This window comes from Dissoconium aciculare (assembly GCF_010015565.1).
Source record: "Dissoconium aciculare CBS 342.82 unplaced genomic scaffold K489scaffold_35, whole genome shotgun sequence".
In the NCBI taxonomy this organism is placed as follows: Eukaryota; Fungi; Ascomycota; class Dothideomycetes; order Mycosphaerellales; family Dissoconiaceae; genus Dissoconium; species Dissoconium aciculare.
The window spans coordinates 1-12100 of NW_022984985.1; the positions used below are offsets into that span (position 1 = coordinate 1).

General features: G+C 53.8%; 5 protein-coding genes across 5 annotated transcripts; 2 read left to right on the plus strand and 3 right to left on the minus strand.

The window, feature by feature from the left end:
- On the plus strand, positions 1-1371 carry K489DRAFT_168616 (sulfite oxidase). Its single transcript, XM_033599351.1, has one exon. It carries the CDS (start codon positions 49-51, stop codon positions 1186-1188), a length of 1140 nt encoding a protein of 379 aa, XP_033454750.1. The 5' UTR covers positions 1-48; the 3' UTR covers positions 1189-1371.
- Positions 1312-3506, minus strand: K489DRAFT_414356 (amidase; the record flags this gene model as incomplete). The annotated part of the gene is made up of 9 exons (XM_033608163.1): positions 1312-1454; positions 1514-1937; positions 1997-2044; positions 2102-2404; positions 2479-2570; positions 2626-2682; positions 2743-2824; positions 2899-3315; positions 3378-3506. 9 exons carry the CDS (start codon positions 3504-3506, stop codon positions 1312-1314), a joined length of 1695 nt encoding a protein of 564 aa, XP_033454751.1.
- Positions 3507-3896: 390 nt separating this feature from the next.
- On the minus strand, positions 3897-5695 carry K489DRAFT_391554 (uncharacterized protein; the record flags this gene model as incomplete). Its single annotated transcript, XM_033606706.1, has 3 exons — positions 3897-4647; positions 4701-5103; positions 5593-5695. 3 exons carry the CDS (start codon positions 5693-5695, stop codon positions 3897-3899), a joined length of 1257 nt encoding a protein of 418 aa, XP_033454752.1.
- Positions 5696-7995: 2300 nt separating this feature from the next.
- On the plus strand, positions 7996-9255 carry K489DRAFT_385612 (uncharacterized protein). The gene is made up of 2 exons (XM_033606142.1): positions 7996-8340; positions 8391-9255. Exons 1-2 carry the CDS (start codon positions 8278-8280, stop codon positions 8811-8813), a joined length of 486 nt encoding a protein of 161 aa, XP_033454753.1. The 5' UTR covers positions 7996-8277; the 3' UTR covers positions 8814-9255.
- Positions 9256-11460: 2205 nt separating this feature from the next.
- On the minus strand, positions 11461-12100 carry K489DRAFT_168674 (CENP-B protein). Its single transcript, XM_033599352.1, has one exon. The coding sequence runs from the start codon at positions 12074-12076 to the stop codon at positions 11591-11593; it is 486 nt and encodes a 161-aa protein (XP_033454754.1). The 5' UTR covers positions 12077-12100; the 3' UTR covers positions 11461-11590.

Consider the following 12100-nt stretch of genomic DNA (forward strand, 5'->3'; position numbering starts at 1 on the left):
GTTAGTTGAAGGTTTATTTGTAAGCGAAAAGCATCCATCGTTACAAACATGCCAGCCCTGTCTACACCTCCCTTGAACCGTGAGCCCGAGCTTGCCTCGCTGACCTCCTCCTTCCTTACCGACATTTCCATCCGACCATACGACCGGAACCACTGCCCCATCCCAGACAATCTCGACGCCTCTACCCACCGCGTCTACGTCGATGGCTTGGTCGCCAACTCGCTCAATCTCTCCATCTCCGATCTGCGCAATAGCTTCCCCCAGCATGACGTTACCTGCCTGCTCCAATGCGCCGGCAACCGTCGCCACACCATGCGAACCCTGCTGAAAGAAGTAGACGGCGTAGACTGGGGCTCAGCCGCTGTCATGAATTGCACCTGGCGTGGCCCGAGACTCCGCGACGTCCTCCTCAAGGCCGCTCCCACGCTTGCTGACGAAGATGGGGGTGAGCGCAAGGTCGACGACTTGCAGCAGGAGCTGCACGTGGCGTTTGCATGCAATGCCGTCCCCTGCCAAGACGATTCGTGGTATGGGGCCTCCATTTCCATGGACCGCGCTCTTCGCGAGAATGCAGAGGTGATTCTAGCCCTGGAAATGAACGGCGCGCCCTTGACACAGGAGCACGGGTTTCCCGTGCGCGTCATCGTTCCAGGCGTGGCGGGCGCGAGGGCCGTGAAGTGGTTGGATCACATCACAGTGCAGCGGGAAATGAGCAGCAATCATTATATGCATTTCGACTACAAGGTCCTACCACCAGAAGCGGTCGATGCGGAAAGGGCACGCACCTTCTGGCATAAAATCCCGCCGGTGATCGACATGCCAGCGAATTCTGCCATCACGTCGCCACGAAATGAAGACACGGTGGAAGTGGATGCAGAGGGATTTATCACGGTGGATGGGTACGCTTTGCCGGGGGGAGAAGGTGGGCCGGTGAAAAGAGTCGAGGTCTCCATTGACAAGGAGAGATGGGTCGACGCGGAACTGTTTACACATCCCCTGGAAAGCAAGTGGACTTGGAAAATCTGGAAGGCCAAAGTGCAGGTCGAGCCGGGCGAGCGAAGATGTCTCTACAGCAGAACCATTGATGAAGCGGGCAACTCGCAGCCACAGCGTTCTCAGTGGAACCTGAGAGGCGTATGTTACAACGGCTATGGAGAAGTGAGGAATTTGAAGGTGGTGAAAGGATAGGCCCAATCGTTCATTCCATCATCCATCAAGATGTGTCTGTATGTGTATGAAGGCCTGAAGCGACCACGGGACCCTAATGCCTGAAACTTGAATCATCTATTCAAACGCGATTTTCCGAGGTTATCAGTCTTTGTTGTGCGCACTATGAGCTCTCGCGTGCAGAGCTTGTTCAATAATCGTTGCGAGAGCGAGTGCGCACTCTTCTTGTAGCCTTGGACATATCACCTGCAAGCCGACTGGCATATTCTGCGCGTCATCCTCGCAGTCTGCCATATCAGAGTCAGTTTCGGAAGATGCACTACTGTTTTGTGGTCCAAAAGCTTACACGTCCTTTTCACAACCTCATCCATCTTGCTCAGATTAGATGGACTCGCAACGGCTTTTGCGTCGCTGTAGCCCTCTCGAGCGACGGAGAAAGCAACCGCAGGCAGATCCAACACGTTAGCTATAGCCGAGTAGGCGAGATAATGGAACTCGCCTGCGCGCACTGCGGACGTGGGTGCGACAGGCAGAACAACACCGTCAACAGCCCTGCCTGAGGCTGAGCAGCCGCCCATTTGCGCCCAGTAAGCGGCATACGCCTGCTTGTATTCTTCCCGCCGCTGACACAAGTCCCAGAACTCGGCCGTCGAGTTACTAGTAACATTCGGCTGGTCGAACAGCGTACGTATCTGAGCTATCGGGGGCTCGCCGCTTGCCTTGATGGCTTCGACGATAGCCGGGCCTGCAGCAGAACCGAAAATCTTGAGCTTTGGTAACATGGCCTTTAGCATCAACTGAACCGTCCAATGGAGCTTCGAAGGCATACCAGATTTTCAACTGCCTCTGGGTGGGGAGGTGGGTTCCAATCAACAATCTACAAGATTCCAGTCATTAAGTCGTTTGCAGACGATAGGATACTTTGATGATATACTTCGTGGCCCTCTTTCTCGAGCGTCTCCTTCACATGTTCTAGCGCTCGTGCGACATTTGGATGCGGTTGAACATTTTGGTCGCAAGCCATGAGACCAAGGACCAGTCTTCCTGAAGAGTAACCGGACGCCCCGGCTCTTTTCGCGATGGCATCATGTTTCTCTGCGCGCCACGGTAATTCGATGACATTGGGGTCCTCCCGCCATGGCTCACTTTCCAGCAATGTTTTAAAAACTAGTTCAACAGAACTGATGTCTTTAGCCATGAGGCCAATGCTGCCCGAAGCTACGGGCAAGCCTCTCAGCTGTCCAAGGTCAGTACGGTGTGGCATTGAGGCATCTGCTTAGCATCTGAGTTCGGAAGACAACAGCCACTTACGATGGTCGCGATTCCCGAGGTGGACAGTCGGCCTTCAGAAGTTTTGAGAGCAGCTAAACCATTGAAAGCCGCAGGGATACGACTGGAACCCACTGCGAGCGCGTCAGAAACGCGGGCTCTTTTGGGCTAATGTGGAAAAACACGTACCAAGGTCCGTACCTATTCCGACGGCAGAGCCGCCAAGGGCAAGCAAAGCACCTTCCCCTGAGTCAGGTCAGCATTGGCATAGCAAATATAGCAGGTGTTGCTAAGGAAGAGAAAGACCTCCGCACGCGCCTCCAGCCGATAGCTTGATGTTGCAAGGATTGACGGTGAATCCCACGATGTTGTTAACGGTCTCGCCCATCTGCGATACAGTCCATGTCAGTCGTCGCAAGAGCAACACAGAACGGGGTTCTGGGCAAGGCCATCGGGTCGTACCAGAGCACCCATGGAAACGTTCGTCTTGCAATAGACAAGAGCACCAGCATGGCGGAGAGCACGAAGCACCACGCCTTCGTCATCAATGGTCTTCGGATGGCCGATCCAGCTTGCGAACCCGCAAGTGCTGTCCAGGCCAGCGACGTGGAAGCGGTCCATCAAGCTGACTGGAAGGCCGTGCAAAGGGCCTGACGGCCGGCGGTGCTTGCGAAAGTAAGCATCCAAATGCTGAGCCCGGGCGGTTGCGGCGGCGAAGTCGAGCTCGCAAAGGCAGTTCGTCAACTGGTGAGCCAGGGCAGCGCGGTGGCTGAAGGCACCACAGACCTCGCTGGCGGTGTAATCGCCACAACGCAGGGCGAGCAGCAGTGGGGCGGCTGGGAGCGCGGTGATGGCCTGCTCGACTGGACTAAGTAAGGACTGGCTGGCACGAGGAGAGCTCAGTCAGTGCTATCAGTGCAGGAATGTGAGTAGAGACTCACGGGCAAGACAGTGCGGACGTCGATGTGCGCTTTGGCTCGGCGCAGCTCGACTTCGCTCAGCCGCCAGTGCACGGGAATGCAGGCGAGAAGGGCATCGCGTTTGTTGCGGATGGCCGCCTCCCAGTCCATCTTTTGCGTACTGTGCGTATCGTATGGGTGGACTCTGTATCTATCGTACGGTGTCTGTTTGTATTGTATAGGGTCTGTACGCAACGTATAGCATGCACTGTATGGTGTTTTACAGCATGGGATTGTGTACGGCGGTATTTTGTGGCACGATGTGATACGATGTATTGTAGTAAGTGTAGTGGAGTGTAGTATGGTAAATAAGTGCATGCTGCCTGCGTGCATGTTCGCCAATCCCCACTGAGCGCCCCAGAGTGACATGCCACTCATGCCCAAGCGACCGCTTGCTCCGCAATAATAATACGACTAATCTTGCGCAATGTCATGACTAAGCAATTTTCCATCCGCTTCAGCATCTCGTCCAGTCATCACACTACGCATTGTCCGCTTGGTTCATTCATCCATCTCATGCTCGGAAGCAGTTGTCCCTCGAGCCTTCGCTTCCCTCTCCTCGACGTCCTTCAAGCACGGTGCGGCCAACACAGATCCCTTCCACAAATGCTGCAAGGTGCCGAGCGAGACGATGATCCAGAGAATCGTCACCGCAACCGAGAAAATGGTTCCCAAAACGCGGAAAAAGGCCGACGGTATCTCTTTCGCGAGCGTAGTAGTGCATACGGTATACACGCCCAGGGGAAAGGTGAACCCCCACCAGCCCATGTTGAAAGGAAATCGTTGAGAACGAACGATGGTCGCAACGGCGAAACATAGCCACACCAGCCCAAAGCCCCACATGATGATGGCAATGAAGAAGCCAGCGACATACAGTATTTCGCCTGCGTGTGGGGCGGCGGGGACGGTGTGCGTCTGCGGGAATATTTCTAGGGCAACTTTGCCCAGCTGCATGATGCCAAAGCCTCCCTGGCCAAGCGGTCCAAGCGGTAGGAAAGTCGAGACTACGACTGCTTTAGGCGGCAAATTGTGTGTCGTAAGACGCAAGAAGTATATTACCAGGATAACCATCGCGAGGGGTACGCCTGTGCCCCAAAGAACGTACGATGTAAGAATTGTGATAAGCGCGTATTCAGCATGAGGCAGGACGCCTGCAACCAGGGATCCGGTCGCCGCTGCAACAATAGTCGAAACGACCGGCAACAGCCAGGCTGCCGTTATGGTTTCGACCGAGTGGCCGTGGACTGTCATCCTATCACACGCGTTAACAACCCATGACTGATGATGCAGATTCGATGAACTTACAACACGAAAGGCAGATAGAAGCAGCTGGATACAGAAATAGCAGCGTCTATCCACCAGAGCGCCCAGGCAACCTTCCACCAACTGCCTTGCCAGGAAGGCACGCAGACGAAGACAATCATGTTGATAATGGTCGCGAGTCCCATGGGAAAGGTCCCTATGAACAGAGATTGAGCAGGATGGCGAATCATCGAGACCCAGATCTTAGGATAGAGGCAATACCGTAAGATGGAGATGGCCAGAAAAACAACAAAGAGGAGCACATTGAGCGCGAAGAGGATATACGAAATGTACTGCAGCCAGCGGCCATTGTAGGGTAAATTATGCAGCAGAATACTCGTAATGCCAGTGCCCATGTTGACCGAGAACCATGAAGGAGTAAAGTTGCGAACGATTGACCGCCATCCTTGCCGACGCCGTGCGCAGATGGCCGCTTCGCAATTTCCAAGTCCTGAGGGATCGTGAGGGGGCCCAGAGCAATCGTTTTGACAAGCCATGTGATGAAGCTGTGTCGGTGGGAGTAGGGTTGATCGATGCTGCGTGGCGTAAAGGTACGTATCCAGTAGAAACGAGAAGTCGGGTGAAAATGGACAATGACAAGCATACCTATATACGGAGGTACGGACAAGCGGACAAGGGAGTGTAAACAAGGGAGGCTCGGGAGTGCCAAAGCCTTGCGCACTAGTCTTTCTAGCGCTTCCGCACCACCCGAACAACGACTGATCAACATCGACTTTTAAGCATCTCTTCTAGTCTATCTAGTCTTTCTAGCGCTTCCGCACCACCCGAACAACGACTCATCAGTCGTGACTGTGGTCACGAGCCATAGTTAATCACATACCTACATACTACATTCTGTCATTCCCCTCCCAACGCGACCGATCACGTGTCTCACCTAAAATGTTGTCCTTTGTGTCCATATTTAGACAATCTCGTTCCTTGTACACAGAGATCCGCCCGGCCGCTTGATCGCTGGTGCATCCATCCTGTGAGGCCATGTCGTCCAGCCAGCAACCCCACACAGTCGAATTGGAAGAAGTCGATCGAAGAGGAATCCCGGTTGCAACTACGGGCCCAATCAAGAAATCTTCATGGTGGCAGAGACACATTGCTCTAGATATGCCGTTTCACGCTTGTAGAGATTTCTAGTCATTTGTGTAGGGGCGTTCAGATGTTGGCAGCAACAACGTCTCGTCTCGAATGGCAAAGTACAGAGCTGTGGTTGGGATGTCTGGATTATGCAGCGTTGTCATTACATGACACGTGTAGCTGGACGTGAGGACCCTCATCCTACATGTACCTGCCTCATCCTCATCCTACACGGCCTACCCTCATGTTACCTTGACCGGTCTCTACTGCGTATAACAATTCGGAGGCATCCTGGAAGGATAGGAATGGCATGGAACATAACTTGTCCACAAATCAAAGGTCATTCTGAAGAGAAGTGTCCATCGTGGTTGTTCGTCTGCTTGCAACAGTGGTCCCAATTTGAGAAGCGGCACAAATTAATACGCTTTGGTCGGCAGGCTTTTCGATGTGCTCCGCTGCGCTTGAGTCTCTCGCCTCTTAGAAGGGTCAAAAAGGCACAGAAAGCGAGTACGAGGTCACGAATGGACGACGTCTCGGACAGAGCCTCCTGGGTGCAGACTCGATTGCGTGCGCACTGATGCAACGGTGGTCAGTCTGATGGCAAGCGACAAACGTCGATTTGAGTAGATTTGCCCCCACAATGATGGACGTGTCAAAAGAACAATCTGTGCCATGGCGAGAGTCTGTGTACATGTACGTAAATCAAACAGTCGCGCCATCGATCTCTTCAGCAACGAGCTGGAGACTGAGTTGAGTCCGCTCTGCCTTCCTCCACAGGTCCACAACTTCCTAAGATAGATCAATCAAAGGAATATCTTGGCGACAAGCAGGACAGTTTGAAACTTCCTCCACAACCCATTTGTTTATGCAATCTCGGCAAAAGGCTGCATCGCAGCCGGCGTGTTTGTATCCGTCTCTGTTCTCTGTAGTCTCGAAACAGATTCTACACCGGAGTGCTTCTTCCTCCTCGGCGCAATGACGGACGTGTGTGATGTTCCGCTGGTACTCATAGCGCTTCGTTGTCTCCTGGAGCTCTCGCCGGTGACGAGTCACCAAACTTTGGAACTCGTGTATATGACCTATCCTGTGCGCCTGCAGCATTTGCTGATGGTAATTGTCAAACTCATTTAGCTGGCGTTGATTGCTGGCTGTGAGCCTCGCTCGCGTACATGGCGGTCGCTTTCGCGCTGCAGCTCGCCCCGATGCTGAGCTTCTAGCTTCTGTACATCGTCTCGTTGGCGAATGTCTTGCTCCTGTAGCTCACGACGATGGCGTGCGTCTTCCTTTTTTGTCTCGATCTGGCGTTCGGCCTGTCGCCCCGCACACGCGCGCTCTTGCGGGCTTTTCGCTGCTCCTGGCGGTGGCGAGCATCGATACAGCAAGGATCGAACGTTCTGTGAGTCAAGCGGCAGCGCTTGAGCGTTCTGTGTGCTTCGCGCACATCTTTCAAACTCGGACAGCTCCACGCGGCCAAAAAACCCGCCGCATCCTTAGGCACGCACTTAAAAGCGCGCTTTGCCGTCTTTATAATTGATTTTATAATTGATTGGAAAATGATCCACTCTGCTGCCGCACAATGTTCATCTCCGATAGTACAGTAGCGGCCTCTCATGAAACCATATGAAGCCCTGAATGTCAGGCCACGTTTGTAGAGCGATCGAGGTCACGGGGTTGAGTGATACTCCTGTCGTCGGTAGATGGTGTAGTGCTTTTAGGGCGGCGTCTCGGCTTTTGCGCAGGGTTGACAGCGTGTGTAGCTAGAAAGATGCAGGCGAAGATCGGCCAAATAAGATTCAAAGTTGTCGTCGGGCGCACTGATCAAGCCGCCCACGTCTTGAGGGAACAGCTGCCATGAGGCGCTGTCTGAAGGCATAGTCGGTAGAGATTGAGCGTCGACGGTTCAGGATCTGGTGTTGCGTGTGAGACTGCTGATGAGAGAACCGAGCTGATAGAAGGAAAGCGACACGGCCGTGCGAGAAGTTGACGGGTTATTAGTACACATCTTTCACCGAGGCCGCCCTCAACACCACCGACAAGAAGCACTTGGTACATGAATGGTCAATTTGATAATGTCTTCTACTAGCTGCGCCTACCTCGCACGCTAGTAGACAGCGGTGCACAATCTTGGACGCGTACTATTTTTGACTCATGCCCTACTTTTAAACTATCGGGTGTCCCCGAGCTGCGTGCTCACAGACCGAGGTGTAATCAACCTTTGGACGTCACAGAGTCATCGTCGCAGTTCTCTCAGAGGTGCCGGCATCAAATTACCATGGATCAATCTCACAATGACCCCGATCCTTGTCCCTACCACGCACATTGCACACCCGTGGACTTTCGAATTGATTGGTCATGAAGCTCTGCGACGGGGGTCTGCTGTGTGCCACGGAAATTTATCAGTGACCCCGCACCTTCGCGTCACGCACATCCATCGCAGTCTTCGAGATTTAGAGTGATACACGCAATTGCACACGACCTGACAGCGAGCGTCATGGGGGTATCGGAGGCGCAAGCATTATGCGAATTCACTGACAAAGAGTGGAACAAATTTCTGGTATGCCGCGCCGCCGCCGCCTGCAGCAGACTTCGCTTACCAAGGAAAAGAAAGCTACGAGAACTTTGGTGGTGCTCTTCTTCGGTGTCGAAGCCGACCTCAAGGTCAAGGACGCAACTTATCAGAACAAGGCGAAGGAATGGGCGGAGATAGCCCGCAGCGGGCTTGCAGAGGGCGGCTCCAAGTGGTCATGGGACGACCTGTCGGATGACGATCAGGCTGCTGCTTTGCACATCGTCAAAGACTATATAGGGAATGGAAAGGAGGTCAACGCCCGTGGCTTCGAACTGCGCATGACGGAGGCATTCCGGTACCAACGAAGGAAAATAGCAGAAAGCAGTGAGCACGACCGCGACGGCGTTAACAACGAACCTCTCCGCGGTGACAATGGATCTCTTCGCGGTCACAACGAAACCCTACCCTCGATTCACAACTTATTTGATCATATGGATAGCGGGAATGAAATGCGATGATGCGCAATTCCCAGTGCCCATGATCGATGCTTTGCAATGGCGAATGGGAAAGAACCGGCAGCAACGGAATCCACATCGGGACCTTTGTCAGAGCGTGTATTTGGGCAGTGGCTTGATCAATGGGCACCCAGGCTGCCACATAAGGTTATGTGTGGAGCAACGAAGACCATAACGAGCTCGTCTTCTCGTGCATTGAACCTGGGCACAGCGAAATGACAAGATGTGGAGAGTACCGCGGACGCCGCGCGTGTGAAGGGGAGTGATGCGTGCTGTGGACATCGCAACACCAACTACTGATTTCACTATGTCACGGTCAAGTAAGCTACTGATTGAGGATCGCGCGTATCTTTGGATGAGGCAGTAACTTCGCTTTTTGTATTCGAAAATGCACTGCCACCCTCCTGGTCGTGACTCAATGACGTGTTCTCTTCCATGGAACTTTTGATGTATAAAAGTAGCACGCGGCGGAGCGATAGACATCGTGGTACGTATCTGGCGGGTGACGTTTGGAAGAGTCCTGGCAGAGCCATTGCCATCGTCACTAACGTCATCGTCTTCGTTATTGTTGTCCGGCAAGATTAGAGAGCCATCTGTGATGGGCAAAGCGTCGGCGCGATCGCCGTTTCGCCGCGTTGAGGGAAAGACTTTTGCGCAGCACGCACTGTGTACAATAGAAACCGACGTGAATTGATCTGCCGTCTATGTGTCCGGCTGAGCGCTTTCCGCACGCACAAACTTTTGGCGTGTTGAGTATGCCCGAGCGAGATTGGACTCTGTGATTTCGACGCATTCTCATTCTCATACGCTTCGTTGTTCCACGACGGCCGATATTTGACACTCTTGTCGTGGCATGTCCCCGAGCCCCCTGCAAGCCTCCTCTTTCATTGGCCCGAACGTTGGCCACTTCTTGGGCGGTGTTGCTGCCGTGGACTGAATCGCCCGCCCGAGCGCCGCTAAGCCCCGCTCCGAGAGGCGGTTCTGCCCGGTGATCTCCTCGAGATCAACGTGCTTTTTCTGCTCGGAGGCGTCGAGAGGCACTGCCTGCGTCTATAGAGACTGCAGGCCAGCCGTCCTTGTGTCGAATTGATGTGTAAAAACGGTGTCGCCGGCGTCGTCTTCGTCGTTGTCTGACAAAGCTTCAAGTCGATCGGCACGAGCTATTTGGGGAGTGGAAATGGCATCGGCGTAATCGCGATCTGACTGCCACCATCAGCCGTCACAGACGAAAGGAATTCTCCAAGGCCGGTGGAGCCCTGCGAATTGATCGCCATCAATCAGGGTGGATAAGGAGGCCTTCTCATCCGTAGAATGGAATAGCGGTGCCACGGCTGCGGCGCGCGACTTCATGTGTGTGCAAAGTCTGAGGCAAGCGCAGGATCGCGGGAATTGGCCGTAGTCGAATGAAGATGTTGCGGAGGCCAGCTGAAGCGAAGCCGCGAATTACTGGCGCGGGACCCTCTCAGCTATCAGATGAAACTTCTTTTCCACGGGAAACTGTTTTGCTCATCATCGTGAGACGACCTCGGGAGTCTTCGCAGACTCCGGTATCGTCTGCGACCGTCAAATATTGTAAATGTCCGACTCCCTCGTTGATGCCGACCCCTTTTCTCCAAAAACTGAAACGCACATATCTTGGGGCTATCTATAGATGTAACCCTAAGATGGCTGCCGGCTATGGCGTCATAGCCGAAGCCCCGGAGGCCCCTGCCGATCGCCTTGAAGCCTCAATTGATGACCTTGGCTTGGAAGGTTTCAAAATTCCTCCCTTCCCTCCCCAAACATCATCAACTTGCAGAACACATCACGCACGATGGTGGTCCCCAACTGCACTATTGTCATGGTGATGTACACCTCTCTTAAGAACTCTTCAGCTATATCAGGCACTGAGTACGTTGCCGCCCGAGCATCTCAACATTTTAGTAACGTCACTGACCCTGGAGCTACGCAGCTTTAATGCTCGAGCGACCAAGCACGACGATTCATGCCGACATGATTTTGCACACTTACCAGTTGATCGGACTGATATAGTGAGAACACGACATCAAATCTTCGCGAGCACGACCTCAGACCGAAGCGCAAATCTGTGAACAGATACCCACTTCGTACGCGTCGAGAGCTACAGCAAACCCGACACCTCTGGAGATCAATCTCCATGGCTCCATCAGATTGAAGTTACTCTACAACAGAACATTATCCGACCAGTCGTTCCGCCTCATCAGCATCACTGGCACCACCAGCGCGATGCAGGAGGGCTGTTTCCGCCATCCAGCCTGACCCGCCGACGTTGCACCAGTTTGGCAGCGGATGACTCCATCATAACAAAACCGTCGCCGAACCAAATCACCGCAGGTTCCTCCGGATCACTGGGCCAATGACGAGATTTCTTTTCCATGTGGTTGTGGATAACGGCTCCGAGCCATGCGAATGGCGACGCCCTACCACCGACTTTCCAAATACTGCAGACGCCCAATAGATCCATACTGATGTCTGCACGCAATGAACTCTCTGACAGGCGCATCCCGGCCACGCCACAGCAGTGTGCCTCGCGCTGTCATACGCTCAGGTCAGGACGTACGCCCAACCTTGAGCTGAGCACACGTCAACGCGTGTCAAGCAGACCGAGCTGGTGAAGCCGAACCCTGACAGACTTTTTTGCGACGATGATACTGCTCTTTCGCTCCACGGCAAAGACGCCTGGGGAGCATGAGATGAATTCCCGCGATTGTCCCACTCCGCATTCCGGGCACGACACTCATGGATGACGACAATTTGCCCGATCAATGGCTCATCATCGACCAGACGCCGCCTCGCTCGAGCCGTTCTACCTGATCACGATATGCTCCTTTGAGTGGACCGAAGACGGAGATATCACATGGCTGCAGTTTATGGGATGTGTGGGAAGGCAGGCGGCAAAGTATGATCTGGTGCTGAAGAGCGAACTCAAGGACCTCGAGGGTTTCATGGGTGCCAAAGCCGTCACAAATCAGCACACGCGGTCGCTGTCCCGCTCGGTCTCTCGTTTGCGGATCAAACACCAGACGGAGCCACTGCAGGCTGAGATATGAGTCTGTATATCCGCTGTCGGAGTAGGCATAATGCCATCCAGGTGTAGGATGAGTCACCCAGTTCGCTCGGTGGGTGGCCGCGGGCCAGATGATCATCGGATGTAGATATCGCCCGTCAGCACTCATACACTCGACTGCTGTCACGGTCGTCCGCTTCACACGTGCGCCTCGGCAGCCGTGCCGGTTCGTTCTATCCATGATAACCCTCACCGAATTCAGCTT

Bases quoted from the DNA above. Each gene is read 5' to 3' on its own strand.
- K489DRAFT_168616 (XM_033599351.1), top strand. From the start codon at position 49: ATGCCAGCCCTGTCTACACCTCCCTTGAACCGTGAGCCCGAGCTTGCC.
- K489DRAFT_385612 (XM_033606142.1), top strand. From the start codon at position 8,278: ATGGGGGTATCGGAGGCGCAAGCATTATGCGAATTCACTGACAAAGAG. The intron at 8,341-8,390 runs GTATGCCGCGCC...ACCAAGGAAAAG, and splicing joins AAGAGTGGAACAAATTTCTG to AAAGCTACGAGAACTTTGGT.
- K489DRAFT_168674 (XM_033599352.1), bottom strand. From the start codon at position 12,076: ATGGATAGAACGAACCGGCACGGCTGCCGAGGCGCACGTGTGAAGCGG.